The sequence below is a fragment of the Fundulus heteroclitus genome, chromosome 22 (assembly GCF_011125445.2).
Source record: "Fundulus heteroclitus isolate FHET01 chromosome 22, MU-UCD_Fhet_4.1, whole genome shotgun sequence".
In the NCBI taxonomy this organism is placed as follows: domain Eukaryota; kingdom Metazoa; phylum Chordata; class Actinopteri; order Cyprinodontiformes; family Fundulidae; genus Fundulus; species Fundulus heteroclitus.
In genome coordinates this window covers 20,268,657-20,294,922 of record NC_046382.1, presented here as the reverse complement: position 1 = coordinate 20,294,922, position 26,266 = coordinate 20,268,657, and the positions used below count along the sequence as shown (strand labels likewise).

General features: G+C 39.2%; 1 protein-coding gene across 2 annotated transcripts in view; it reads left to right on the top strand.

Annotated features, from left to right (window-relative positions):
* LOC105936783 (muscular LMNA-interacting protein) overlaps positions 1 to 10,283 on the top strand; it is a 61,341-nt gene extending 51,058 nt beyond the window's left edge. For both annotated transcript variants that reach the window (XM_012877776.3, XM_012877762.3), the window contains exon 12: positions 9,775 to 10,283. In XM_012877776.3, the coding sequence (XP_012733230.2) occupies positions 9,775 to 9,996 (222 nt within the window). In that variant the 3' untranslated portion in view covers positions 9,997 to 10,283. The remainder of the gene's footprint in view (positions 1 to 9,774) is intronic.
* The last annotated feature ends 15,983 nt before the right edge of the window (positions 10,284 to 26,266 follow it).

Genomic DNA, 26,266 nt, shown 5'->3' with positions numbered 1-26,266 from the left:
ATAGGTCAATAGCGCAATCGTAAGGGCGATGTGGGGGAAGTGAACAAGCCTGAGTCTTACTGAATACCCTCTGAAGATCGTGGTATTCTTCCGGAACTAGCGATAGGTCAATAACGTCCCCAGATTCTGTCTCAGGGGAAGGGGTAACAGATACAGGGCGAGCGGACTGTAAGCAACGAGAATGACAAGCTGGAGACCAAGATTCTAATCGGGACTCGGCCCAGTTAAACTGCGGGCTGTGGACGCTTAACCAGGCTAAACCCAAAACAACGGGTGAACGCTTTACAGGGAACACGAAAAACGAAAGTTGTTCCCGGTGGTTACCCGAAACTATCACTACTAGAGGTCGAGTGCGATGGGTGATTAAGGTTAAACTCTGCCCATCCAAGGACGACACCCGGAGAGGCTCGGGTAAAGGTTCGACCGGCACACGAAGCTGATCCACTACGGTTTGGTCAATTAAGTTGAAGTCCGAACCGGAATCAACTAGAGCCGAGACATCGAAAGTATCTTGATCAAACATTAACGTCACTGGTAAATGTAAGCGAGAAAGAGATGGCGCCTTAGTGACTACTCGGGGGCTAGAACTACTAACGTCCACCGTTCTCCCCGTTACGAACGGTGGACTGGATCTTTTGGCCGAACCGGACAATCCTTAAGGAAATGACCTTCCCCTCCACAGTATAGACATAAGTTGCCCGCGAAGCGCTGTTGCCGCTCCTTATTGGTTAAACCAACCTGGCCCAACTGCATGGGTTCGGGAGGTGATGGAGCGGACCGCGGTTCCCTATGGGTGAGCGTAGAAGAGGTGGATGATCGCATGACTTGGTTCGGTCTAACTCGGCTCCGACTACGTAGCCGGGTATCCAACCGGATAGCTAGCGCCACAAAATCCTCAAAATTCTCGGGTTCCTCCACCCGGACTAGTTCATCCTTAAGGGATTCATCAAGAGCCTGAAAAAATACTGCCTTTAACGGTCTTGGTTGCCAATCCGCCGCTGCGGCAACCGTACGAAACTCCACTGAGAAGTCAGATACGCGTCGACCACGCTGTCTTAACGAGAGGAGATGACGAGACTGGTGAGCCGAATCTAACTCGGGCGAAAAAATAGTTTTAAACTCGGTAACGAATTCCTGAAAAGTAACCCCGAATGACTGACAATCAGGGAATCGAGCCTCAGCCCAACTAAGTGCCTTACCTGTTAGGAGTCGTAATACATAAGATATCTTAACCTCATCTGAGGCGAAAGTCTGGGGGGATCGGTTAAACACCAGTTTACACTGAAAAAGGAAACCTCCGCAACTCCCATGGTCACCAGAGAATTTCTCCGGACTAGGTGACGCGCCCTCAAGTGGCGGAGCCCAAAGCTGATTATCAGTACTCGGAGCGGCGGGAGGCGGGGTGCTAATGTTTTGAGTGACAGGCGACGTCATCGCGGAAGTAACTGTGTCCATGAGCTGGCTAAACTGAGCGGCTAATCTATGAAGCTGTTCCTGTGTTGAATTGACGGCTAAACCTAGCGACTGCATCTGCTCTTGCTGTGCGGCTAACTGCCGCCCGAACGTATCCGCTGGACTTTGGTGGCCAGAGCCTTCTTCTGTCATGGTTTTCAGGTGACGAGCCCACATGCAGATACGATCGGGAGGCAAAGCACAGTTTTAAGATGTTTATTTTAGGAAACAGGCAGATATATGGACGGAACTACGGGTGAGTCGGCTGGGTCAGAACGTCAAGGCTGGCGAGTCTGTAAGAAAGAGGAAGTCAGAAACTCTGAAAGTTGAACCAGGGGAATTGCTAGAAGTGCGCTGCTTACCATTTAGCCGGGCGGACCTAACCGGGAAGAAGTAGCGTCGGGAATACTCTATGATTCTACTCAGCTGGAGTTAGGCGGCTGGTGGCTGAGGACGGCTGATGTAACTGGCGAGGGATCCTGAGCGAACCTCGTCGGCAACGGTTGACAGATGGATTGACCAGAGTGAATGCAGAACCAGCAGGAACCGGGAGAGGGGAACTCAGGCCTCGCTGGGTAACATCCAGGAAGTATGAGGGGAGCGCCAGACCAAAATCTGAGCAGGCGGTTCTGCTGGTCTGTTTCTTCGGAACGAGACGTCAAGACGGGTGAGTGCATCCAAGCACAAAAATCTGAGGCAAACAGAGATCCAAAAATTAGTCAAAAAACGAAGAGCAAAAACTCACAAGCTGGTGTCCGAGCGTAGGGACAGAGGCCACGTCGTACCACGACTGGTTAAGGCTCTGGCGTCTTCCATCTGTCAGCGCTCTGCTTAAGAAGCCAGAGGAATCCGCCTGCAACGAGCTGCAGGTGTGGGCCACGCCTCCTCAGCCAACCAGACACACCTGAGGAATAGAGTTAGAGTAGAGCAGCACAGAGAATCCTGACAAAGGTGAAAAAGGTGCACAATCTCCAGGAATTTAAAAAAATAATGAAAGACCTGGGGATTGTGACTATATATATATATATATATATATATATATATATATATATATATATATATATATATATATATATATATATATATAGTCACAAGTCACAATGACAACTGGTTCAAGGACTGATACCCCATGACTAATTCAGTTGTGTGACAGAAACGTAACATAAATATGCCCAAGCTGGAATATGTCAGGCAAATCTGATCTAAAACCAGCCCAGCTAGGTTCCTTTTGTCCCAAAACCCTGTACATGCTTATATAACACATTAATGTTATCCAAAATGCATAAATGTATGATTTTTATGACAGCTTGACCTTTTTCTTATACACTTTAAGCTCAGTTTGAAGTGCCCAAAAATTGAAACCGGGCCATAACATCTGTGACATCAATTAAGCACAGAGACCTAAAGGCAAGGTCTTTGCCAAAAGCAAACAGACCAAGTGGCAAAATATGTAGATTTAGGCTGTAGCAAAGATGTCAGTTCTGACAAGGTTTTGTTTTGGGTCACATACAAAATCAACAATTAAACCAGGTGGTAAGAAGCAACAACCACTGAATTAATGTGTGTTTGTTGCTGTCTGAACGTTGCAAGGATGATCGATCTTTAGCTAAAAACAATACCTTAAAAAACCCTTTAAGATAAACGTAAAATAAATAAATAAAATAAAATCAGCAGGTGCCTCTCCAGATTTCAAGAATAACACACAATGATTCAGGACAGTGCTTTTAATAATTCAGACAACACAATGAGTTATAAAGGAGGTTCAACAATATAAAAAAGACATGAATTCAAGGAATCCAACACCAATTGAGGCGTAAATGAATTGTGGACAGCTGGAAAAGTATCTTCACAGCAGAACTGGCAGACTTGACCGGATTAGTCCTTGAAACATGCCGCATAGCTGTGGGACAACAAACAAATGAGATACAATCACTTAGCCATCAGAGAAATTACATGTCTCAGACTGTTTTAAGGGAACAAAATGGAATCAAGGCGTCACTTTACTTGCCATTTTTGATGCAAAAATTATTGTTTTTTCATGAGAAAGAGCAGCCTGTGTCTGGCTTTTCATTTCCTTACATTTCTCTTTGAAATGCTTCACTAAAGCTTACACATAATCCTTAGGCAGCACTAAAAACAAATATGTTGATCTAAAAAAAGAAATATAATACTTCAACATTTTTAAACTGTCTGTGTGAAGGGAAATTTTGTCCATCAGGAAACCTGAACTGCTCATTTCATGACAGGAATGAGAAGATTTATTACAAACATATATTCTCTGAATCATTTTAACTGTTAAACAGTTAACTGCATATTTCAGTAAGCATAACGAGTACGATAATCATTATATAAAGCGTACCGGATTATAAGGCGGACCAGATTATAAGCCGCGCCATCAATTTTTGGGAACATTAGAGGATTTTAAGTGAGCCTTATAGTCCGAACAATACAGTAGTTTCCACAACCCAGCGTAGGAACCAGCTGCTAATAAACATCAAGGAGTTGGACTGCACAAAAGTATCTTGACATTTTGGATTCAGTTTTAACCTTAGCAAACAAACAAAAAGAACAAAAAAAAAAACTTTAACAAAATTTGTTTTAGCATTTTGACCTACCCCCTTTACAGTTATGGGATTTGGATACTTTCAGAAACAGTAAGTGGAACAGAACATTATTAGCTCAATGTCACCTCAAGGCATTTTGGCATCAGGTTTATTGGTCAAGATTGCGTGCAAATCCATTGCATCATAACATCTGTCAAATAGCCATAATTACTGTGAGCCAAAGCATGTATAGGTCCTTCAAGTTATGACTTTGTTTTCTTTACACAATATATTGCTGCAGAGGAGAGGAAAAGGTAATTAGAAAAAAATGCATTTCTTACATTTTAGTCAGTGATGCCTGTCATGTAATTTTAGGCTACACCCTGTAAATCAAAAGCAGTTTAGTGAATCAGAAACACACCCATGGCCTGGCCCTGGCAGAGCGGCAGTTCTTCGGGCACAAATTCAACTCATTACAAGAAAAAGAAAGCAACATTGACTCCATGTTATCAAAGTACATTGTCTTAAACTGTCACAAAATATCCAAAACCTGAAGTCCTGTCAAACTATCCTCAACTTTTTAAGCAAAAGCAAAGATATGGTTTCTTTCAGCCACAAGGCTGTTTTTAGGGGAAACATTCAAATCACAATGAGTCTGTGAGAAATCCGTCAAATCCATTATGAACCTCAAAATAATCACTTTACTGCTTGCAGTGGGAGGAAGTTACCTATAACTCAGCAACCTTTAGCTTTTCTGAGCTTTAAAAAGGGCAAAAGATGTTTTCTAAACACATAAATAATTTCTTTGCAACAAAAGCATGAGAAATAAGTTTTAAGAGATATAATAGAAGATTGAAAAGAAAAAAAAAAGAATGTACATTTCACCTTTGAGTTTTCCTTTGTTTTACGAACCTTGATGGGATGTGAACCTTGGTGACTAGTATAATTTTATCTGCTACATTGAAGGCCCGATGCTTTCTCTTAATAAATCTACAATCTTAAAAGTAAATACAACAATGTATGTGTTTTTGAATCCTTTTCTAAAATACATTATTGTTATAATTCATTTGACCTTTTATAGATTCAAACCAACAGGCATATGTGGAAAAAACTGCTACTTGTACCTAATTCTTTATAAAAACTAAAATAAAAGCCTTTGTCAGTAGAAACGGGTAAATTGTAAATGGAACTGGATAAATGCTAAAATTAAATCAGTTTCTTGTGACACCTTTAACTGCCTGACATCGACTAACAGTAAGGTATTATTGGCTTTTCTGGCATGCTTTTTCTGCTTTGATGCCTTTTCTGATGAACCTCAATCGACATCACAGTGTGTGACATTTTAGTTATAAAATGGAGGGAAAAACATACATTCATTGTATATGGAAAGAAATCTTTGCCCATTATTTTTTACAGTAATAGCAAAAGCTCAGTTAGATTTAGTTTAGTTTCTTCAGTGCCAAAGGATATTTTGTGGATGACTGAAAGAACACATTTCCTAAAGTAAAACCAGGTGAAGGCAGCATAACTGGGCTGGGATGTTTTTTTAAATTTTATTGTTGTTGTTCATGGAACTGGGGTTTATGTCAAGCTGGATGAAATGTGAAAAAAAAAAAAAAAAATACCAGCCAGTTTTGACCCAAAAACCTTCAGGTGCCTGTTGGCAGAAGATAAAGAGGCATTTATCTTTTCAGCATCACTGTGAGTCCAGCATGTGTTGAAATCTGCAAAAGAAAAGCTGCACAGTCAGAACACGCAGAAAGGTAAAGGTTTTAGAAGGAGCCAATTTATTTATATTTATTTTTTTACAGTTTTTGGCATGTTTGATCCAAGGTTGGTACAATTACAATTTGGTATTAAAAAGGTCACTCTAAAATTAAATACGCATATAAATACGGTAATGAATGACTAAAGTGAATATTTTCCCTACTTGTGCAGCTCTGCGCCTGTGGTTTGGCGCTTTTGAATAGAGAACTGGTGCTAGAAAGAGAAAGCAGCGGGTGGTAAGAAGAAACACATCTTCCAATCACTCCAAAGCTTTTTCCTCTGTTCGGTTCACAGTAAACTCTAGCTATCTATTCTCCTTTCTCACACGACACAATAGAAGCAATATTTGTGGTTCAGTCACAAGCTACGTCGCCTGTCAAACCGTTCCTGGTGAAGACCCAATAGTCTAACCTCACCCAGAATATATGTATTGTTGTATGACTTAAAAATAAATGAGCTGACCACATAAATTTTATATCAATAGGACTGTGTGATTTGGTGTGAAGGGGTGGGTGAGAAAAACATCAGTGGCTTTGTAGAAGTAAAAAAAAAAGTCAGAACTGCTCAGAATGGGACATTTTCTAATTGCAGCATTTTCTTTTTTAAATACTATAATGTTTTTTTCCTGCTAATGCCTCAAGGCTTTTTTGCGCAGCATAAATGAGGCCCTAAGCAGACTGCAGAATGATGAAGTCTGTATTGATCATTTCTCCCTACCTGTGGGAATCAATACAAGTTTTTCCAGAAAATTCAGTGCCAATGATTTTTAAGAGCTTTGTCAGCGGTATATTTTAAAAGGCAATACTTTGCCCTGTGGAGGTACTGTGCAGAATAAGAATTTGTATCTGCGTGAGCCCCTTAAATGCCACAGCAGCTTAGAGAAGCTTAATTTGTTGATAAGCTTAAAAGGCAGCCGTTAAAAAAAAAAAAAAAATCAACAAGGAATTTGTATCTTTTAGATGGAAAGCAGTATGCAAAGATCAACCTTTGGAATTTCATGTTTTTAACCGGTTAAAGATAGCATGCCTTTAAGTAGGGCTGGGTATCATCTAGGATGAGCCGATTCGATACGATTCTCGATACACAGCTCACGATACGATACGATTCTCGATACATAGCTCAGCTTGATTTGATTCCAATATCAATATTTATTACTTTGAATTAATGCTCAGTGATTCAATCACCAAAATCAGCCAAATATTATGTTTATGTTCTATTTATTGATCACAGACATATTAACAGGAAAATAAAGTGCATTTGCTTCAATGCATTTAACGTGTCACAGAAACCAAAAATGTGCCCAAACATCTGATTTTAGGGTCAAAGGAGCTTCTAAAATCCTGTCGGCCGTTCCACAAATTCGTCTCACTCGCTCTCCTTCGCTGTGAACTGTAATGGTTGCGCTGTAATAACGCCCCCTAGGGTCTTCGGTTCTCCACAATCACTATCAAGCTATTTCTGGATAATCTTCACCTAAACTAGTGCACTTTCACATCTCCCACAGGTGCTGGGTCCCAGGTATTAAGTGTTCACTTATATACAGTAATCTTGTAATTTATTTATTTATGTTCTTTCACTTTCTTTTTTCAAATATCACATTACACATGTCAGCTTACATAATAATATATATGATTTAGCAATGGCATCTAGGTGTTATTCGAGTGTATCTGTTGCTTTATGTCTGTTGGTTGTGCTGTTCTTTTTGTGTCTCTTTCCAGGTGATGGAGCAGACAAAGAAGGTTTTATCATTCTCTCCCTTTTATCTCCTCTTTCTTTCACCTCTACTCTTTTTTTTTCTTTTCTTTCACTTTTTGTTCTTCCTTTACTCTCCCATTGTCATGTCCATATAATTTGAAATTCTCCTTGCAGGAATCATAATAAAGCTATTTACAAGCATAAATCAAGTGGAGCACTATGGCGAAAGCCGTTTGCTCCACTTGTAAAAGCAAAATCTGTCGAGCTCTATCTGGCATTGAGACATCAATTCCTATTGCCATATTGCTAGACAGGACACTGGAAAAAAAAAAAAAAAAACGCCCCCTAGAGGTTGGGAGGTATATCGATATTGAAAGCCAGAATATCGATATTAAATCGTTTTTAAAAATATCGATATTAATCTTTATATCGATTTTTATGCACAGCCCTACCTTTAAGATCATATTATGTGTTAGATCAAAGGGTCATACTTAAAATAAATTGAACAAATATAGAACATTTTGGCAGATTTGTTAGTTATGTAATAAAACATTTATTCACCCATAAAGAGATAATATTCTCTCCAGTACAGCGACAAGAAAACTTACAATAAGCCCAAACTTGTCACTACAACATTAGGTTTTCTCCATCCTTATGTTGTGTTGTATTAACAACCATTTGAACTTTAACATTTTACCCTCAAAGACTCTCTGCTCTTCTGTCGATTTTGCTTAACCGGCAAATAATCATTATTTTAGAAAAATTGGACAATTGCCTGAGGCAAATTAAAGCAGCTTGTGGAAAAGTGGTCTCTCAAAGTAGCTTTGTACCTGTACAAAACAAAACAACCAGGCACAAATGTTACAAACTGCTTTTCCCTTTTGGATAAAGTAATCCTAAAGTTCTAAAGCTGCATTTTCAGAAGTAACGGAGGAACAATTTGGTAATTGGCTATCTTTTGGTTGTTGGTTGAATCATTACAAAACGGTTTCATGTCACAAGATTAACTCATGATCAGTTGTCCCCCCCCATTTGAGTCTCATTCACAGTAGATTATGTCTTATATGAGACTGAACTATAATAGAGCAAAGCTTTCAGTGAAGCTAGAAACCGGACCCAACTGGGACACCAGGACCTGGTCGGTATCTGTAGCTACCACACAGTAAATGTTTATTTTCCCTCGTACACTGCACCAAGTTTATCAAACCGCTATAAGTCCCTGCAAAGAATTTTGCCCACACTTTTGACATGCTTAACATCAGTCAGTGATTTTTTTTTTAAGCTCGTCACTCACTTTAGGATCCAAACTGAGGAGCTCTCTGAACATTAAAAAGCTAGAATCAAGAGACACCAGCCTTGGTTCCCTTAGTGGGAATCACATTTGGCTAGGCAAAACCGAAGCGATAATCCCTCCAGACAGATTGAGGAGGATGTGATCTAAATGGCGTCCTCTGACCCTCTGTCAGCACATCCTTTACTAATCTGTCTCTGAAGTTCTGGCCTGGGTCATTGGATGTCCAGGCAGGTCTAGAAATTTCAGTTCAATGATGTTTTTACAGTTCAAGTTCTTTCTTTTCGTTTTTTTTCTCTCCCACTGTTCAAGTCTATGCTACCTTCTCAGCCTGTAAGTAACTGTAAGTGACACAGAATAAGACATTTCAAATATTTCTGCTCACAGAATTAAACAGATGCATTAAAACCTTTCACTCCCCCCCGTTGTATTTTAACTCTTAGTTAATAACAAGTGTGTGTCTGTGCAAATTCTCAGCTATCTGGGTCATAGTAACAACAAATAGGCCTAAATCAGAGGCAACCGGACTTTTGCTCACAAGTGTGTGGTTTACAATTACTTCTCTCAGTTATTGTTTCCTTGGTTTTCTAGTCTTTTGGCTTGATGTGATTTAGCTTTGTTCATAACCAGTAAGAATTGGACGGCGTTGTTAAAATAATATTATATGGGACTTTTTTCTCTGTCTTTTACAAAATGTGATATTTTACACAATAATTCTTTCAATGAATATTAATCATGTAAATCAAGAAATATTTTTTTTATTTTTTATTTTTACTACAAATGCAATCAGTGATTTGGGGGAAATGTCAAGAATTATTTGTTAGATTTTTTTTTTTTTCATTAGCAATGAAACTGCTCAGACCCCCCCCCCCCCCCCCCCCCCCCCCCCAAATAGTGACATTTGTTCCGTCATGCATATTAAAGTCATCTAAAGAAGATGATAGTTACCATAATTGTTATTATAAAAATTTCCTCCCTAATCTGTATCATAACAGCATTAACCGAGCGACCATCATTTCATTCCAGATGGAAAATAACAGACTTGAAGTGGCGCAGACAGATTCGTCCGTGGGCTCTAAAGGAAAACTGGTGGAGGATAAGACGACGGCTGAGAGGAGAGGTCTGTTCTCGGATTGTGAGCTGCACATTAAAGAGCTTGATGAGCAGCCCTGTCCGACCGGAAAAGAAGCAGGAATATCTTTCGGCACCGCTGACAGGAACATGGAAGTGTTTAAAGCTTGGATGTAGAGCATTGCATTCAATTGTTTCTTATCTGTAATTGGCTACCAGCCAAGTCAGACTATCACAGCTAAGTATGAAGAAGCTGATTTTCACCTTGTCAGAGCAGATAAATTAATGTTTCTGCATGACTGCGAACAGTTGCACCCAGTTAATGTAAAAAAAAAAAAAAAAAGAGATAATACAACCGCCATAAATTGAAGGCTTCACACGTGATAAGATGAACCACTCAAAATTCTTTGTAATCTTTTAAACAATAAGTCCTTTACTACAGAATAAAGCTGCTGTCTATTGGTCTATGGCTAACTTATTGGTGCTTTCTTCTGACGTGTTGAGATTCAGGCTTGTCAACTTGAAAGGGGTTCAGAAATGTGATGTTTCTTTTTTTAAACAGAGAAATATAGAAGCATGGGTGGAAATATGATTCTCACACACAGAAGTTGGTAAAATGTCTCCTAGAAAGGGGGTTGGTGAGGTATGAATTCATACGTTTTACAGAAAACACCAGTGGGTAATTCATATCTGACACAGACTTGTTCAGCTTTAGGGTCCTATGACACTCAATAAATAGCTTGTTGTGCAGCAAAGGTTACCGCATCCTTTTATGAAGAGGCTTCTGGCCTCCATCATGCCGCATTGTGTCGTTATACAATGTAAAACTTCTTTATTGTATACATTTCCTATTAAGGTTAACAAGAGAAAATGTAGCTTTGATATTGATCTGGTTTTGTTTTAACAGTAATTAAAATTATTGATAATATGTATGATTAAATCATGTGTGGTGCATCCTTTTGCCCATACATTTAGTCCTAGAAAGTCTGGAGATAGACTTAGCTCTGAGGTTTCTCACAGCTAAGTCTTAATCAGTACAGTTTCCACTTACGTTAGTTACCCATTCTCAGTTTTCTGTCGGCTGCCTCCAGATTTGCGTTGAAAATGTCTTCATAAAGTTCACTCTGACAAGGTTCCAGGGGCCTTTGGAAGAGAACCGGTACCACAGCATCACAGATCCTCGGCTTTACTTAACAGTCAAGCTCACATAAAACTCAACTAGAGTGTTTGTTGCTGTCCAGCTGAATATTACTCTCACATCAGACGATGTTTTCATGACATGTCTTTGGAAAAAAAAGCTCAGAGCAGATAAACAACTAGCATAAAGATAGTTAGCAATAGTATGTGTCCCTAACATGGAAACCTTTGCAGCAATTTATTGAATAACCTGTGGAGACGTTGTTAACCCTCCTTGCCATCCTCGTTTTGTGGAGGTGGGATAGACGTACATCCTCGTCCAGCCTCGACTGCCAGTTCCAGATGTTTTAAACTTTTCATCATTTCCCTGACTGTACAAAGGAGCAAATTTAGGCAATGCTTCCTTAATTACCTGCCTTACCTGAATGCCATGTTCTCTTCTGGTTCTCGTTTTGAAGAACTGATCAAAGAAATGGCTCCACACCACATAGAAACAACAAGCCATGGATTAGTAGTTAAACGAAATTATTTTGCGCAAATGTCATGGATGTGCTGATAAACTTAAAAAAAAAGTGTATGAATAAATAAATACATTCAAATGAAGTTAGTGTGAGATTATGCCATTGCAATTATAGATACGTTTAAATAAAGTATTTTTTACAGTTTTTTTTTTTTTATAAGGAAGGACACTATAGCAATAAATGTGAGCCTACAAGCCAGTGGATGTTTTTGTCACATCATAGGAGGATGTCCTAAATAATTGAGGTACATTTGGGAGTCCTGCAAGATAAGTGGTTTATTCCTTTCTACAAGTATTGCTCAGAGAGGCTTCAGTTCCATCACTCTGTCCTTACGTCCTTTATTTGTACCTCATGTTGTGACAGCAACTTAAATTTTTGTGGCGTAGTTACCAAAATATTCTGTCAAAGGATGAGCCACACTAAGACTAGTGTGTGTCCTTTAATATGGAAAACTGGCGTGTTACAGCTGCCAAGATCTTACTATTTTACTTGAAGTTGTTGATTTAGAGATGTGACGCTGGAATAGCAAAGTTAGTTCTCTAGAAAGTCACCGCTGAGAAAAAGCCAACTCCCTCTACAAGTCCGTACATGTCCGTTCTGTCACCTCAGCTGCTTCACCCCAATGACATACAGCGAAAACCAGGCATGCAGACGTAAGAAAACTTCCTGTGCAGTGTTTACTTTTATGTATTTCAATTTTAGTGAACCTCATTCTCGGCTGATGAGATGGCAGTCAGCTAACGCTTAACAAATGTGTTTTCCCTCTGTAGCCCACCTCACTGATTTCCTCTTGATCATGAATCTTCAAATACAAGACTTCAATCTACTTCAATCACTGCTGTGCGATCGAGTGCGGCACTACAGCGGGCTCCTATAGTCTCTGTAGATCTTTCAATGTATTTCAGAAAAGCTTGCAGTGTCTTGGTCAATTTGGTTTGGAGGAAGCTATTTATACGCTACCTTGCAAAAGTGAACTAAGTTTACTTGTGTGTGCCTTAAACTCTGTAGAAACTCAACTATTCTGCGAAGGCCTCACATGTTTGTTAGAGAGAATTAGTGGAAAAACAGACCGCCATTAAGATGAAGGAACAAACCGGACAGGTCAGGGACAAAGATGTAGAGAACCTTAAATCAGGTTTAGGTTAGAAAACAGTATTAAATAAAACAGAGAGTGGTGACCTAATAGTCGTTAGATCATTGCGCTTGTGTCCTGAAGGTTCTGGGTTCAACTCCCACAGACTGCCATTCTGGGTCCTTGAGCAAGACCCGTAGCCCCAGGATGATCCTCGGGCGCCACACAGTAGCAACCCACTGCTCCTTAAGAGGATGAGTTGAATGCAGAGAACAAATTTCACTGGAATGTATGTTGAAATGATAACAAAGATGATTATTATTTTTAATCTCAGTGCGATCAGACACTGTAGAGGTGTTTCAGAATCAGGGTTGACCCAGATGAAGGCTACATGCTAAAACAGGATGGTCAGCAAATTATGTTATTGCTGGAGTCTTTACTTCACCAAACTATTATGTAGCAATAATCGTTGTTTCTTTGTCATTTATCACTTCAGGAGCTAAAAGGCCAGGACAAGTTGGCCTTGAATACAGCAGCACCGTTCTGGCAGCGCTATTAGTTGCTTTAACAGCAGTGGATTGACAGTTAACCACAAGGAGCAATAAATGGTCATGGTCATACAATTTAGAATTTGTTTTTTTAAAGTTTTAGCAGCAAATTACCATGGGAAGCAGTGTACAAGAATATTAAATAAATACTAAATATGTATGTTGGTTTTGTCTTTGGATAAGGCCTGCAACCATCGGAGCTCCCTACCATCCTCTTAAAGTCGCAAGTAAAAGGAATGAAACGTCTCTTTCGTTTTTTTATTATAAAACTGCATTTTTCTTCCATTAGAAAATTCCAGCAGACAATTTCATGAAACTGGCCTTGCTTGAATTTTCAGCAAGTGGAAATTTAAACGTCAGCAGATGACTAGACCTGTATTTTTCCTGATGGTCTGCTGCTGCTCTGGGCACAATTATGCATTCACACGTTTTGTACACTTTTAGGTCACCCTACTCAGTTGCACATTTCATTTAATCTGAGTATACCAGTTAAAAAAAAAAAAAAATATAATTTTGTGGACTTTTTCTCATGCTTGCTGCTGATACACCTGCATTTCGTATGCCAAACAAAAAAGGATTATTAGTCTTTCCTCTAGTTTTTCTCTAGTCTTTTCTATTTATAGCTGTATAACATCAACCAAAAGGTGACGAGAGCATTTGCATGTGTCTAACAATAAAGCAAGAAAACACTTCTACCACGTTTTAAGCAAAATGACTTAAGGCAATTTTATAAATTTCCTTAGGCAGCTGTTCCGTTGCCTTCCAGAGAGATACTTAATGTTTTCCTTCCCTTTGTTGTTTGAGCAACTCTAACACTTTATGTATGACTACATTGGATCAGGTTCCAGCAGCTGGAGGCAGTAATTTCTCATATCCCTTGCAGTCAAAACTACTGCCATGGCCACTTTATGTTTAGCAAAGTGAAAAATAAAGCTGAAAAGAATTTGGCATTTTGTCATCCCAGTGAACCCAAAATTCAAATTCATTTTCGGTGATTAAATTTCCATTTTAATTGACAGCTAAACAGGGTCGACACTGCTGTTGGGTTTAATTTCTGGTCCCATTTCTCAAGGCTTTAGTCAACAACTGTGTGGAAGTGGAAGCTCAGCAAAGGTAAGATAAAAAGCCTCCAGAGAGACTCCTAGGCATTGTGATTACATCGCGGCAGAGTGAATTAGCCTAGCCAAATCCTCTATAAGCATGTTAGGATCTAAATCATGATCAGAGAGATATTTTTGTACTTCTGTAATTAGACTTTGCTTTGTTAGAATTGCATCCTGAGAAAGATTATATTAACATTTCAATACCCCCTAACGGCATTTGTGAATAAAGTTCCAGACAATAATGAAGGTGAAAAGAGGAAAACGTCCTATTTTTTTTTTTTTTTACCACTACATTAGGATGTAGGCCGTAGGACTCAATTTATTGTAGCTCCCTCCATTGTCATTGCAGCTATTTCAGAGAGCTGTTCGCTGAAAATTCTTCTTTTGTGATACAAGTGTGGAAAACCGGAATATGTCAGAGGAAAGAGTCAAATGTCAAATACGTGCCACAAGATTCATGTAGCATAAAAAAGACAAAATGAAAATGCTTTGGTGCGCTCTCCTGGCTTACTAAGGAGTCAGGGGAGTGTAAAGCCAGCTTCACACTGACTATATTCTCTGTGCGGTGTCATCCATTGCAAAATGTGCTGTAGGGCAATCCAAACTGGATGCGTTAGGGTCTGTTCATGCATGGCTCACATCCTATCTGCTTTTAGCTTTGTTTCTTTCCTAAACACAACCACCTGTGGAGCTAATCTGCCATTCCCCTCTCCAACAGAAAGTATTCCTGGATCAGTGCTTCTGGTTTCTTTTTGTATCTCTGCTCTGTCTTCTCAGACCTCCAGTCGGTCGCTGTATATGGCCGTTCACACTGAACCTGGTTCAGCTCTCTCTCTCAGCGTCAGCGGTGTTGATGATTATTTATTTTACTGATTCATATTTTGTGGTTCGCTGTTTGTCTGATCCAAAGTCAGATCAAATTGCGACGTTCATGCCTGCTCATGTCAACCAAACTGGCCCTAGATCTGCGCTACACGTTTAGTAGAAAGGCTCATACCCATAAAACCTGTGGCTCTTTAATCATGCAATTTGATTGGTCGAATTGGACACTGCGTGTAACTCAGGTCGCTGGTCAGGCACTGGCTACAAGCCACTGGTCAGTGTGAACAAAACTGATTTTATTATACCTACTCGTTCCACCATAACCTGACAATGAGTAAAAAAAAAAAAAAAAGAAAAAAAAAAAAAAGGTTATTTGCACACACATGACATCGTGACTGTGTGACCATGAGCACAGGCTGAGGTGGACAGGCCGTCTAAGGCTGTCAGCCTGCCTCCTACATCACTAAAACAGGGATACAACGGAGGACACAGCTCATATCAGAGCTGCCACGGAGCCAACCAGAGAAGGCAGCCTGCTGCGTGTGGGCGCACAGGTGGAAGCGGCACAACCCAGGCTGAAGTTAGCGGTAAAACCTGAATGCTGACTCAGAATGGGCTGATTGTAAATTACAGCTAATCACTTATATTCACCCAGGGAGAAATGAGCATCACCAGGGTCATCGTGAGGAACAGAGAGCAGAGGGACGTTTACCTGAGCAACAGTTAGTCTTAAAAGCTCTGGTTATGACTGAAAAAAACAGGAACCCTTTGTGGGAGCTTCTAGCAGGATTTGCATCAAGATGTGAAAAGTATCTTGTGCTTTAGTTCAATGAAAACCAAAGCACTTATTCCTAATGTAGCTGCACACATTAAAATGTCCTTCAGATCACCAAATCGCTTCTTATTACTGCAGCAGGTCCGATCTTACATATTGACAAAAAATAAAAGGTTTTACTCAATAATCCAGGGAAATGTAACCTCAGTGCTGGGAAGGCATATGGTAAGTGCAAAAACTTTTGCATGTTTTCTGTGCTGATTCTATATATTCAGCTCTGGGTTGTCTAAACGTGCAGTATTAAAAAGAAGTGAACCATAGAAATTGAACACAAATGTACAATTAATTAATATGTAATATTAGATAAACTAAGCCACCTAAAAAAGAGTACTGTTTTATTCAAAGTAAAACAGACATCATTTTATGTATACAGTATTGATAGCTAAACATTAATACTGATAACAGAACAAAGGATGAGGCTCCAAGAAAGGTCCGGGTTGATGCTCTTAAATCTTTCACTTTTGTGAAGTGTAATGAATCAGAGGCAAGGGACCCAGAATTCAACCAGAACAGCAGAGGTTCAGATCAGGTTCTTTATTAACAAAAATCTAAGACTGGGGCAAAAACCAAAAAGACCTCACAACCAAAAGACTGCACAAAAATAAACAGATTAGCTGGACCGGCAGGGCAGGAACAGACATAAACAGGATGGCTCAGATCACTGGAGACAAGGGGTCAGAAATCCAAAAGCAAACCAATAAACAGAAACTTGCATGATGAGACTCACCCATACTCAAACAGATGACCTGGCACCAGACAAACAACTAAGGTAGGCTTAAATAAGAGGACGGAACAGGTGGGCAGGGCGGGACCCATTAACCAAAACAGATGAAAGCAATTAAGGGAACATACAGACTAATAAAGAATAAACCTAGGATAGAAAGCAAGACAAAGACTAACGAACTCGAGCTGACATAAAATAACAACAAAGACCAGATAACTTAAAACAGACCAAGCATAAATCCAAAACAATACAAACAGAAATAAATCCTTAGACAGAAAAGTTGGCTAACTGAAAAAATAACCTAAACCACAACAGAACGTTACATGAAGAGGTTTCCTGCGGTTTGTTTCAGCTTAGTTTTAGCTTGTTGTTTGGTATTTATTGAATCATTAAAAGCAGTTGGTTAATTGCCTTCTCAAATCTCTTCACCTCTCCTCTGAGGGCTGTCCAGGAACCTGCTGTCTGGGCTCCTTACCAAGTTTGCGCTCACTCACCTGCCTGTCCGCCCTCCAATGTGTCACCTTATCTCCACACCATCCTGAAAGAAAAAGAAGAGGAAGGAAAACTTTAACTCTGCCAAAGGCCAATCCCTTCAACAAGTAAAACCCCTTGCTGCCCTGGAATCCAGTTCTTGAACCAAGAAAAATGTATCGATGTACACCTTCTCCAATAAACCTTTAATACCTCTACTGTTGTCCATAATTGGTCCTTGGGGCACAGTCTCATTTTCTAACATGAGAGGTACAGGATGAACAATAAGTATGCACTACATCACCACCAGTAAGGTGATCAAACAGGATCCTATATTAAAGCAATCAATCATGCGCTGGTCACACCATTCATTTTGAGTACAATTCTTTTGATGAAATCCATCTAGACATGTTCATTTCTTAATCCGGCAAAAAAAAAAAATGGCAGCTACATTTCATCATGTTTCATACAGCTACCTTTCAAAGTCAGTGAGTTCAAGTTCCTCTTTCACTTAATGTTTCAAAATCAGACAGAAGTATCTTTTAAAAGCTACATTTCTCAGGCAGAAGTATGACTGCCTCACTGAATTCCTAATTCTTGTTCTCTTTTGTCCACATAATTTATTTATTTTTTTCTCTGATGTGCATAAAACTTAGTGAACTGCCCAAATACGAACTGCCCTCTTCATCCCCCTTTCCCATCAAGAAAATATGAGCTACTTTTCTAGGAACCTTCTCCATGCCTTTCATTGGACCTGAAGTACATTTTGAAAACCCCTTCTGAGCATCAGGGAAAACATTACCGTACTACTGTATTCCCTCAGAAATAAATTTTTCATATTATAAGAATCCATTGCAACGGTAATGGCCAAAAACATCATACCACACAGTGAAAAGTTTTTTTTTTTAACATTTACTTTCTGGCAGCTAGATGCCGGTAAATTACTGTTCAAGTGTTTATACTATTGTTATAGCAATCTAAAGTAAAACAAATCTTTACTGTAATATAATTTATTGTAAAATAATTACTATTACTCAGTTACAGTTTTAATGCAATGTTATAATTAGAAAGTGTTATTGCTGTTCATTCATCTACAGTATCAAAATCCCTGCTGTAATAAATTGACAATATTATTCCTTTGTTTGTAATGACAGTACCTTTACTTTATTGTCATTTCCCCCCGTAATTTATTTAAAAAAACTGTACTTTACTTATGAGAGATGGATTAATCTACTAGATTTTCAGTCAGAGAATATTTAAACAAATCTTATGGTAAAAATATTTCAGAAACACAATGAAAAATAACATCCTATTAACAATCAAACATGGTGGTAGAATGATGGTCAGATGTTGGCTTTCAACTGATGATGTCTCTTGTCATGAAATGTGGGAAGCTGCAGACTCCTTCCCTTAAGGAACTGACCCCATCACAGTAGGGGGACAACACTGCTATGTACCAAGCTCCCCCAGGCTTATTTTCCTCTTTCGCCGCTGTTCATCAGCCGCAACGGGGAGGAAGTCTCTCTCTCTCTGTCCGTGGACTCAACTGGAGTTTGGAGACCCGCCACATGTGCAGGTTGGACCAAGCTAAGTACAGCCTGCCTTTTCAACATCAGGGCCTAAGTAGCCAATTGCCATGAAAAAGGCAATAGTTAGTAATGGCAGTGGTCACCGCTGCAGTTCTAAACATCAGAATGTCCCAGTGAGCACCATTGGACAATTTGACTATAATCCAGAGGTATTTTACCACAAGTCATCCTCAGAAATAATTAGATTCAGACAGGGAATAGTAAATCCTATCAATTTACATAAAGGGGCTTTGAAGCAATTCAGATTTACAAAAATTCCACTCATCCTTTGCAATCCCCCTTTCAGCCACTGCCATCTGGCAGGAGACTAAGAGCCCCGTTAACAAAGACATACAGGTATAAAAATTCCTTCGTTCTCTCTGCTGTGACCATTTTAAATAAGGAATACTTTAGTTAGTCACTGCTCAGATCATTGTGAGTCTCACCTAAATTAATTATTCATTCATTGATTCTAGTGTTGTCTTTTATGGAACTGTTTTAAGTGTGTTAGATATTGTTTTTCAATGACGCTGTTCTTTTAGATATGCCTCTTAAATTATATGTTTTTATGTATGAACCATTGGCAGATGTCAAAGACAAATCTCCATCTTAGGAAACGTGATGAACAATAACGTTATCTTATCTAAATAATTAAACCCCACTTATATAAATTTACAATAAACCTTATTAAAAAAAAAAAAAAAAAAACATTGTTGGTAATGACAACTTGAGACATTTCCAGTATAGAGAAACTAGACACATGCATTTTTTTTACCCTTTCTTTCAAAAAAACTATCTTTGAATATTGAAGAGTCTGTTTTGTTGTGTTTTGTTTTTATCATTTCTTTGACTGCGTGCTGGGGACTATTATCTTGTTTGGAAATCCCAACTTGTTTCACCTTCTGGTTCTTTTGAAGAATGTTTGGTTCATCTCCCCGTTCATCCTTCTTCAAATTGCCTTGCAAGGCATTTGCAAGTGGTAATTGATATGCTGCAACAATAAATGCAAATAACCATGATGTGCCCATAGAAGTTTTGTTCATGCTTATAACATTCAGGAAATTATCTAACTCCCTGTTGTGTAAGAAAAGTGCATTGCATTCTTGATGCACCACAGGCTACCTCTGCAGAAACTATCTGCTTATTGCTGATTTTTAATATCGGCCCTTTCATTCCAGACTTAGTTCTCAGTCCAGGATGAAAGGGGCCTTACACTTAATGCAATAACATTGTTAATTTTATCTTCGACTGGCATACCTTTTTAACTCAAAGACAAATTAAACAAGAGCCATGGCAGAATAATAGATGTATTATTCTGTCTGGTTTGCTTTAAAGAAATATATATATATATAATAAAAAATATATATATATAATATATATATATATATATATATATATATATATATATATATATATATATACATAAAGGACTTGGGATCAACATATTTTTACTTCAGCCAAAGCTCTTGAAATCCAAAGCAGTAAACATTATTTGTTAAAGAAGGGCCAAAGGAATCAGTAATTTGTTGGCATTAATTAACCTCTTTTGATGTTTTTCATCCCTGGACCGTACCACTCATGACTAAGTTAGTATAGTATATTTTATGAAGCATCACATTTTTCATACCTTTAGTGTATTATATTTTATGTTATTTGTTTGTAGTTATACTACAAGCAGAAAATCCTCTTGTTGACGATGCAAATTTCAAATTACTTTACTGTCATGCTTCAGTGCTAAATCATATACGTCTGTATTATGATGCATATTTAAACATAAAAATTGGTGGACAATATTTTTTAAAACCCTTTACTTGGTATTGTGGAATTGCTCCATTTCATCCTGTGTCTAATTTGAGTTTTACTTTTCATGTTGTGAATAATTGTGCCAGTTATTAACCATAATGGTCAGAACATGATCAGACATTAGATTTAAGTGGAACTTAGGTTGAACTAAAGTCATTCTCGTCCTGTACCATAAAGGTTTGCACAGCCATGCCTGACTAACAGTGACTTATTCCAGTGATTAAGCTCAGCCTAAGCTTAATCCCCTTTATAGCACTAAATAGGTATTTTAAACGGTTACATTTGGACAACTATAAGGATTCATTTTATATTTCCTTGACTCTAAGTGGCTTATTTGACATGCTGGATCAGATGACATTCTTTTGACATGCATCAAGCAGTGAATCGTTATTAGGAGCTCAGCAACTAAAAGGTAAATGGTCTGCATAACATTTTATTGCCCCTTTTACCCTCATCTCTATTCCATAAACTGGCTTGAAATGTGTTTCTTAATTACCCTTTTATTCACCCACAGAAAGGACAAAAAGCACTTATTGTTCTGTGCACTACACTGAAGATGCTGCACCATTTTATTTATCATGGATATTGCTGCGCGCACACATTGTGATTGAGTAGGATTCTCAAGGAGACTGGCGCTGAGGACCAAACCACTAGACATTTGATAGGCCGACAAACACTCTCAAAGCCCAACACTGTCAATTATTATATAAGCTGTACCACAATGCATGCAATGCACTCACATGTCTTTACATTAAATGGATTTTCATGGCTGTTGACCTTCTTTACCCTGGACAAAGAAAAAAAAATGAAAATCTGAATAGTGTGTATTCATGACATTCCACAGAGACGGAGGCGGCTAGAAGAATCTGACATCTGTTATCTTTCAAGAACAATTTTCAGTTTTTCTTCTAGTGACAACATCAGTTTGAGGGAATCCTGACACCACCAATTGTTCCCTGCAGATGACAAACTTCAGCTTTAGAAATGACAAGGTCTGACTGTTTTTCAGATGTCACTTTCTCCATTTCTTTCATATAGTCTAATTTTATCATACATGCTGTCAAGTTGTACAGTTACAAGAAATCTGTCAAGCTCTATCATTTCATTATTTGTCTTAATGTCAGAGGCACTCCTGATAGATGATTTTAATAATTTTTTAGCAAATTATTCTCGAACTGCCTTTATCGTTATTTTGGTTATTTGGACTCTCCAAACTTGTTCTGAGATCTTTTCTAGTTATCTTTATTCTCAATGCTCTAAAACAGTTGTAAACAATTTTTGAAGCACAGTTTAACCAGTCCACTTAAAATTATGTTACCCTCTTCTTCCTGGCTCTATTAACCATTATTCTTGCTTCCTGTCTCAATTTGACCGCTGTCTTTTAGGTAACATTAAAATAGTGTTTTAGCGGTTTTGCTTTTCATTTTGACTCTATGGCAGTTACAGATTTAGGGAGGAAATTAGAAGGGGAGCTTAAGGCGGGATTTCAATCTGAAGAAACTCTATTGCCTACCTCCCATCCAATCAGAGACTCATCTGCCTTCGTCGCAAGCCTATCAGCTTTGAACTGATCCTCCTCAAAGCCAATCAGCATCCTGGGTTCATCTTAAAAGAACTCCACATCCTCATCTCAGCCTTCTGCACAGCGGGCAAGCGGTGGCTGCGCCGAGTCTGGTTTGGACTCTGATGACTGGATTCAACCCACCTCCATCCCCTTCTCCACCATCATAGCCAAGCTCCGCCTGGCTTTCCCATGGTGCTGCTACAACCTCGTCCCTATCAGAGTGTAATTCCTCCTGGACTCTTGTGGATTTCCCAGTCACTCCTTAAAACGGTCCGGCAGAAGACCGCCATGTTGAGCCTGGTTCTGCCAGAGGTTTCTTCCCATAGGGGAGTTTTTCCTCTCCACAGTCGCTTCATGCTTGCTCTTCATGGACAGTTCATGCAAACCTGTGTTTATCAAGTCGGACATCAGGCTCAAACAGATCATATGGACTGAACAAACTTTGCTTATCTCCACTCCACCACCAGTTTCAGGCCTGGGGGGAAATATCCCTATTCTCATACGCCTGCTTATGCATACTAAAGTATAATTCAGCTTGAATGTTTCCGGCCGAGGTCTGAGCGCCAAAGTCTTAAAATATTGTATCATTAAATTCTTCTAATTGCCTTTTCTATCCGTGTGAGTTTTTCAGATTGAAATGTTTATTAATATTAAATGAATAATGTTTGAAGCGTGCGAAAGGTCACACAGACAGGAGAAATTTCTACAAGGTGTGTGTACATGAACATTTCTGGGAAAAAAAAAGACAGGAGTGCTCAGACAGTGTTTAAAAGGAGTTTTGTTTCAAATTATTGGAAGGGGGTTTAGGGTTATGTGATTACCTTTTAAGACGTGGTTGGTGGAAAAATGTTGCGTTTGATGAAAGAGTAAAGATAGTACAGGACAGACGAGCAGGTAAATAGTTTAGGCTTGCACTTTGTCAAGGATTCTGACCTTAAGTGTTAGAGCTGCTGAGGGAGAAGGATGAACAGTCACAGGAGACTTGCAGGTGAGAGTACGGCTAATTAGGGAGGAATTTCTAAAACCCTGCATCATTCAATACATTGTCTAAACCCACTTGTGCTTGCAGGGTCACAAAGGCTGATGCCAGTCTCCATCAGTCATTGGGCTAGAGGTGCGATACACTCTGTAGAAGTCACAAGTATGTTTCAGAACATCATTTTATTATCAGACAATGCCATTTAAAACAGAGTAAACACAAAATGTAACTTTCAAATGATAATTTACTGTTATTGAGGGAAAAAGCTGCCCAAAACATTCCTGACCTAATGTAAAAAAGTTATTCCCCCCCCCTAACTTGATCAGTGGTTGTGCGACCTTTGGTGGCAACAGCTGCCATCAAGAAATTGTAATAACTGGGAATAAGTCTTTTACATTGAGCGTGAAGAGTCTGATTAAGGTCCTGCCACAGCTGCTTTGACTGGGCTGCTCTGAAAGATTTATTTAGGTCACAAACTGATGCCTCTCCTTCAGGATTTTTCTGCTAAAAGATGAGAATGTCTAGTTTCATCAGGTACAGCAAGTTGTCCTGAAGAAGAAAAGCAGCCACAGACATCTGTACAACTTACCACCATGTTTGACTTAAAATATGGTCTTCTTTACCTTAAATGCTGTATTAGTTTATTCCAGACTTAACACACACCCTATCAAAAATGTCCACTTACATCTTGTTAAACTACAATATATTTTCCAAAAATTTGTGGGATCCATAAGATTTATTTTAACAAATCTGAGACAAGTCTTTGCATTTGTCTTGATCAGCAGTAGCTATATGTAAACTGCTAAAATTTGACTTCTTGGGTGAGTTGTTGATTGCTTCTACCCTCGAGCAATTTTGGTCAGCCAGCCATTCCCTTGAAACCATGTTTCATGTGTTATCCATTCATGGATAATGCCTCTCACTGTGAGTCGCTTGACTCCCAAATCCTTCGAAACGGCTTCCAAACTATTTAAAGGGGCCATGACATCACTGCATAAACTATTTCATGTAGTTGATATTGCTGCATATGTGAGTTCTTCAAATAATTTATTCAAAAAGTAAGTAAATAAATAAATAAAGTGACCTTTTGGTAGGGAGTTGTTTTGTCAGGTCAGATTTCCCTCCTCAGCAAAAGTGTTGTGTACAGACAGGCCTGGGGAGCAAACAAGAGGGCGCGTGTCATGTACAGTGGGGAGGCAAGTCCATTTTTTTTTTCCAGAAACAATTCTAAATGGTAAACACATAACATTACACACTATTGCAGGCATATTCTGAGCTTGCATTTACATGACACACGATCTTAAAACATTAAATGTCACAGTCCTTGAGCTTTGTGCTGGACTCTGCTAATTTGGATTGTGCCTTTAGTTGATATTCCAAGTGCTCTGTGCTGTTGTTTTAGTTCCTTGTATCCCGTGTCACTGCCCTTGGGTAATTTTTATTTATTTTGGATTAGGCTCTTAGAGATCAAAAGGGAATTGAATGACAAGGCTCTCATAACACGGTGAAACATTCAGAATAACTAGCTGTTTTCTCTCTGTGGCCTGTAACCTTCTTGCTTGCACCTGTTACTCTGATTAGTGGCTCATTGTCTTCACCTGCACTCCTAATTTCACCTTTGTTCTTCCACTCCATTTAAGCCACCTGTCTCCCTTCACTAGTTGTCCGATCCTCCGTGATACAACCCTCTGTTCTGTCCTCACCAGGATTCGACTCCCTGCTCTACAGTTTGGATTTATGTAAGTTTGATTTTATCTCATTAAATGATTCATTCCTCACATCAACATGCAGCTTCCTGGCTCTTGTCTGCGCTCTGGTCCGACAACCACTCCTCAGATCATGACATATAAAATTAACAACTGGAGTTCAAATAACAAAGTGATTCTCTTTTAACTTCAGCGGGTGGCTACGCTCATCACAGCGGCTGTGTTTTATTATGGGGTAGCAAGAGGTCGGGAGGGTAGTTCAACCACCGACCGGCTAGCCTGAAACAGACAGGCCAGTCAGGAATCCTTCTGAACCTCCCTGACCACCTCGCTCCTTGGTGTGCACCTGTTTGATCCACCGCACAACATTAGCCGTTTGCGTGGAGTGTGCAATAGAACATTAAAAAAACAACTAGATAGATCAATAACTTTTTATACATTTTAAAGCGCATAACATATCTTGCTGTAGGGACTCTCCTTGTGAACCCTGAGAGATGAACAATACTTTTTTTTTCTTAAAGAGTAAAAACCATAGCAAAACAGACATCTGTAAGCAGGTTTACCTGCTTATTTAAATAAGAAAAAAGTGCAAAACATTTCTTATTACTTATACATACTTGGGTTCTTCTGAAACTTTTGTGTTTCTCTGGTCTGTGGAGTTGACTAGATTTAAACAGAAAACCGATTTCCCACTTCTGCACACTGAGCTACTTCTTTCTCCAAGTGTACTTCTTGTTACTCCTTGCAGCAGTGAGCAACTCCTTGATTTTCAAAGCACTGTTGTAAAACTCTGAACAAGTCTGGTCAAAGTTGAGAGTGATCCAGAAATCCACTACATGGAGCACCTGCTCCTGCAGTCACTCCATTTGTTGGTCTTTCTTGGAAATATTCTTTCCCCATATCCAGTGAAGGCTGGGATGCTGAGGATGTGGCCGACGGAGCATTCATCATAAAGTTAATCCTGACTTTATGGATGAGGTTGAGCTTGGTGGTCACCCTCTCAATATCACTGAAGGTCCATGGCGTAGAGAGAAAGAGGCTGCAGTGAGAACAGCCAGTTGTCTTCTGAAAGGTCAAACCATTTCTTAACATATGAGACTGCTGTGTTGAGAAATGCAGTGAATTCTGCCCTTGCTATTTTTGCATCAAGTGGAAGGAGACGCTGCAGCTTGACTTTAGTTAAGTAGCCATGAAACTGATCATATCGGCTCTCTCTGAGTTTTTGCTTGAAGTTCTCCATGATGGCGTATAACTCAAGACAAGTGATTTCATCACTCTCCAGCTTCTTCACAACATCCTCAAAAAAAGAGAGGATATTATTGCAAAAAAGAGGGTAAACCTCCATAATGTCTCCATCTTCCTCAGTTGAGTCCTCACTGAGCTTTAACAAAGCTTGAAGTTCTTTAGGGAACTCCTCCCCCTGGCTAATGAAGTAAGATTTCACGCCTGTCCAGGTTTGCATTAGCCGGGTGATAACTGGATTAAGAGAAAGCCACCTGGTTGTGACATGTCGCAGAATTTCCTGGAACTCAACACCACAAAACCTACAAAACTGAATGCTAAAAAATAGAAATGGAAATGAAATCAATCGTAA